The sequence below is a fragment of the Daphnia pulex genome, chromosome 8 (genome assembly GCF_021134715.1).
Source record: "Daphnia pulex isolate KAP4 chromosome 8, ASM2113471v1".
In the NCBI taxonomy this organism is placed as follows: Eukaryota; Metazoa; Arthropoda; class Branchiopoda; order Diplostraca; family Daphniidae; genus Daphnia; species Daphnia pulex.
The window spans coordinates 3,326,493-3,330,738 of NC_060024.1; the positions used below are offsets into that span (position 1 = coordinate 3,326,493).

Sequence of the window (4,246 nt, forward strand, 5' to 3'; positions counted from 1 at the left end):
GGCCCTTAAATTATGTGTCGTCCATTTCGTTTTCTTTTTTCTTTTATAGTCTTCCCTAGTTAACTTAAAATTTAGTAAAAATTAGTTTTAAAAAGAAAATTCTTTTCTTATTCAGAAGAAAATTTTTATTTATTTTTAATGACCAGATTATTGGTTGGACACGCAATATTCACAAAGCCATTTTTCTCGTGGCAAATTTGCTTCTGGGTTAGATATAGGAGGCAAACATTTTTATGAAAATTTAGTTAATGACGCCATCGCCAGGTGTTCATTTAGCCTAAAAGAATAACATAGGCAATTCCCCGTTTACCCGATCAATTTGACACGTGACTCGACACAACCCCTTCATTTTCATAGCGCTTTTGGTTATAAACAAAGAGATTTGTCATAAACTAAAAATAGTCATAAGTAGTCATTGATAGCTAATTTTTTCCTATTTTTTTAAGCCTTGCGTGGATAAAAAATATTGAGAAATAAAAAAAATTAAGGGGTTCAAAAACTAAAAAATCGCCAACTATGCCCACTCTCCCCTACTTACGTCATTAATACCTCTCTTTCGTCACAGATACCTCCAAGATCAAAACATAAAATTTTTATATTTTTTCACAGGTATACCTTCAATTTTACACGATAGGTTAAGTTAAGTAATTTATATGGTTTACGTCATTTTAAATGTAATTATATGGTTTATTGCTATACAATGGAGATAAAAACCATTTAGAAGGTAAATACTAATGAAAAAATAATAATTTTAACAATAATGTTTTTATTTGAAATTGCTCGCGACGGAAGTTACAGTATCCTTCACAGAAACTAGGACCACGATCTTTCTGTCCAAAACCACCTAGCGGGTGTTCAGATTAATTCAAGTCTTTTATTTTTAGAACAAAGGATGTAGGCTGAATAAAATGATGCACGAGAAAAACAAGGAATTTGGTGAAAAACGTAAAATAACGCATCATTACCAATCTATGTTACGTTCACCTGGAAACGAGGTGGTTTGGAATGCTGAAAAGGGCGTTTTTTCCCTGTTGTTACGCAACCCTTTAACCTGACGTTCAATGAAGTTTACGAATGCTAGATTAGCAAGAGTTCTAGAATTAAACGGTGATATTACAGAATACTGACGATTAGTAGAATCTTTCTATCACCCTTATTCTCTATTCATTTAGCGTCAGGTAAAAGGGTTGCGTAACCGTTTGCCTTATCGTGGTAAAATATTTAGTTATGTTAAGGAGTAGAGTTAAGTAAAGAGGGGGTAGAGAGATTGGGTTAAAAAAGAAAAATGCGAACAAATAATAACCCATTTTTTTGCGATAGTGTCACACTATCCGCCAATACAGAGTTAAAAGGCGGGTATTTGAGCTCAAGATATACAAACTTTCAGCCGTTACAATACAAACAGCTTTTTATAAGATTTTCACAGAAATAAACTTTTAACAGAACATTTACATGAAATTTAATTATGTATTTTTCATATTCAAATTTTGATAGGAAAAAGATCCTTCGTGAAAAAGATTGCGATTATACCAAGAAATTTCATGACCAAAAGACCCCCAAAACTCAAATTCTGTAAAATTTCCCATAAACCAAGGATTGTATTCGGAATGAAAGCGTGTCATCCCCAATTTCTCAATTGCTCTTAAAATTTGAGCCCATTTTCGGTACTGTTCTATTGAAGCTTCGCTATTTAAGTGAACTTCTATGCCTAGTTGGCGAACTTTAGACAGCATTCCAGTTTGAATTATATCGGGTAGAGCAATCCATTCAGAATTCTCAATATCAATTTTCAAATAGTCGATTATCTCGTTGCCGTGAATGGCATACAAACTATTGTAGATTGAAGAAAGCGATCGGATAGTCCAATTAAAAACGTTGTCATATTCGTCTCGGTCACCCAGACCCCAGTTATAGAAGTGAATACCAGGGCTGTGATTGTGATGGCTCATTCCCATTGATGGATCGAAAGAAAATACTTCACAGCCATAACTTTCCATTTGCTCGTCGAACGACCACTCGTTATTAATACCGAAAGAGTAAACAAGACACTTTTTCGGAGTTGGGGCAATTTGAGAGTCAATGCATACAGCTTTTTTTCCAGCTATTCCAGAGGGATTTAACAGCACTATACCCCCAAATCCGTGCTGTAATTTGCAAGACGATTGGTTACTCCACATAAAATACTGCATAATTTGTGTGCCAGTAACGGAATTGGAATTCAGCAATGCGTCCCAATACGAAGTGGAACAACATTCCTCTTTTGAAAACTGAAAAAATTGATTTACATTTTTTAAAACTTGTGCTGAAAGTCGTAAAACAAGAAAAATTAAAACTGGTGTTAAAACAATCCATAGGAATGCACTGCATTTATTTTGGTTAAGACGTTTCAAACTAAAACCATGTGAGAATGACATAATTATGTCCCGAATGCAATAACGAAAATAATTATTTATTTTGCATGGAAATTGGACGTTATATTGAACACCACAAGTTAAACAAAAATGTTTGTTTCGGGGCTCTGTTAAGAGTATAAACGTTGGGTCAATGCTTTACAAAGTTAACAAATTCTTCAGCTCTAATTTACATTCTTGGATGCAAGTTTCGTTAAGAGTAGCTCAAAAACCCGCCTTTTTACTGTGTAATGCCGGATGGTATAAGCCTATGGACGAGTTTACGTTACCTTATTTGCTCGATTTTCTCAGAATTTTACCCCCTAACCCCTTTCCCCTCCAACAATGATTGTTGGCGCGGTTATCTACAAGCTATGGGTAACCATTGTCGATAATCAGACAATAGCTTTGATTCCCAATAAACTAGCAATAGCTCTTAAATGAAACGGTAAAATGACAGAGGATTGATCAGTTTGTAACTGTTGCAATTTCTCCATCGATTTGTTTCATTTTAGCATTAGGCAATAGGATTTCGTAACGTTTGCGATATCGCGGGTAAATTAGTAATTGATGTTAAGAGGTAAGTAAAGAAGGGTCGTAAAAAATAAAGAAACGAACAAATAAGGTATCTATATGCATTATATTCGGTTATATGCTCAACCAGGCCATATTTTGGGGTTTTCATTTTTCAGAAATCGCGGACAGAATTTTGAGCCAGTCACCATGTAGACCATTCGAACTGAAATTTATTAATTTTATTTATATTAATAAAAAAAACTAACAGGGGGTAGCCGAAAATCGTGAATTTTTTCGGGTTCTTTGTAAAGCAATTTTTTGACAAACGAGACAATTTAAAAACAAATTGTTTTAAAAAATAGAGATCTATTTTTCTCGTATAGTTATAAAAACCGTTTTATTATCCGTGGCTTATTTGCCGAAATATTGAGGGTTGAAATTTGAAAAAAATCGTCCATTTTTTTGTGTTCTGGCTTCATCAGCCTAGCAACACAGAGGTAGGTGTTGAAAACGAGCAGACCAAAAGTTCTTTTGAGACATGCACCTTTAGATATATGAACTTAAAATCTAACAGGTTATATGCAACAATCTTAAATGCAATGCAATGCAACAAATAAAGAAGCATCAATAAAAAAAATAAAAGCTAGGAAAATTGATTATAAACGAAAAATGTATGGTCCCCAAAATGTCTTTTAATGAAATAATAAAGCCAATCTACACCGATAATTTTATTGATTTTCCAGAAAAGGGATGTATTTAAGATGATCAGCCAAACTTCACTCAAACTTCCTTAGTCCAGTTGTTACTAACCCACAGAAGATAGCAGTAGCTCTTTTCAAAGGTAAACTACCAGCTAAGTTTCTTCTTTCGAAGATAAAATCTACAAAGCACGAAAAGTAGATATAAAGCAATTGGCATAATAATATGTTAAGCAACAGATACAGTTTTTAGTTTGTAGCTACCAATAGATCTTACAAATAGGGGAATTCACCAACTACCGATAAACCATGGTCTACTTTTTTTTATTTTCTCTCACATTTCCCTCCGTCAACACCTTTTATCTTGAACATATTTGTATTTTATTTTTTTAGTTACTATTCAAGCGCTATCAAAATTATAAAACGAAATAAAAAATGTCCGAAAATGCCCCTTCAACGGGGCTTGTTGCTTAACCCTGTAGATCTAATGGGAGAAACACCGATACGATGGGATGATTAAAAATCACAATTTTAACAAATAAATCTTAACAACAACAATTTTTAGGATGGTTTTTATCTACTTCCCTTGATAAGTTTTTAATGTTTATAATTAATTGGATCTAATTCAATAATTCGGTTATT

At 33.4% G+C, this 4,246-nt stretch overlaps 1 protein-coding gene across 1 annotated transcript; it reads right to left on the minus strand.

Annotated features, from left to right (window-relative positions):
• Nucleotides 1-1,463: 1,463 nt before the first annotated feature.
• On the minus strand, nucleotides 1,464-2,189 carry LOC124200518 (probable methyltransferase-like protein 24). The gene has a single exon (XM_046596788.1). The coding sequence runs from the start codon at nucleotides 2,187-2,189 to the stop codon at nucleotides 1,464-1,466; it is 726 nt and encodes a 241-aa protein (XP_046452744.1).
• Between the last annotated feature and the right edge of the window lie 2,057 nt (nucleotides 2,190-4,246).

Excerpts from the sequence above, each read along its gene's own strand:
- LOC124200518 (XM_046596788.1), bottom strand. The coding sequence starts at position 2,189 with ATGCAGTATTTTATGTGGAGTAACCAATCGTCTTGCAAATTACAGCAC.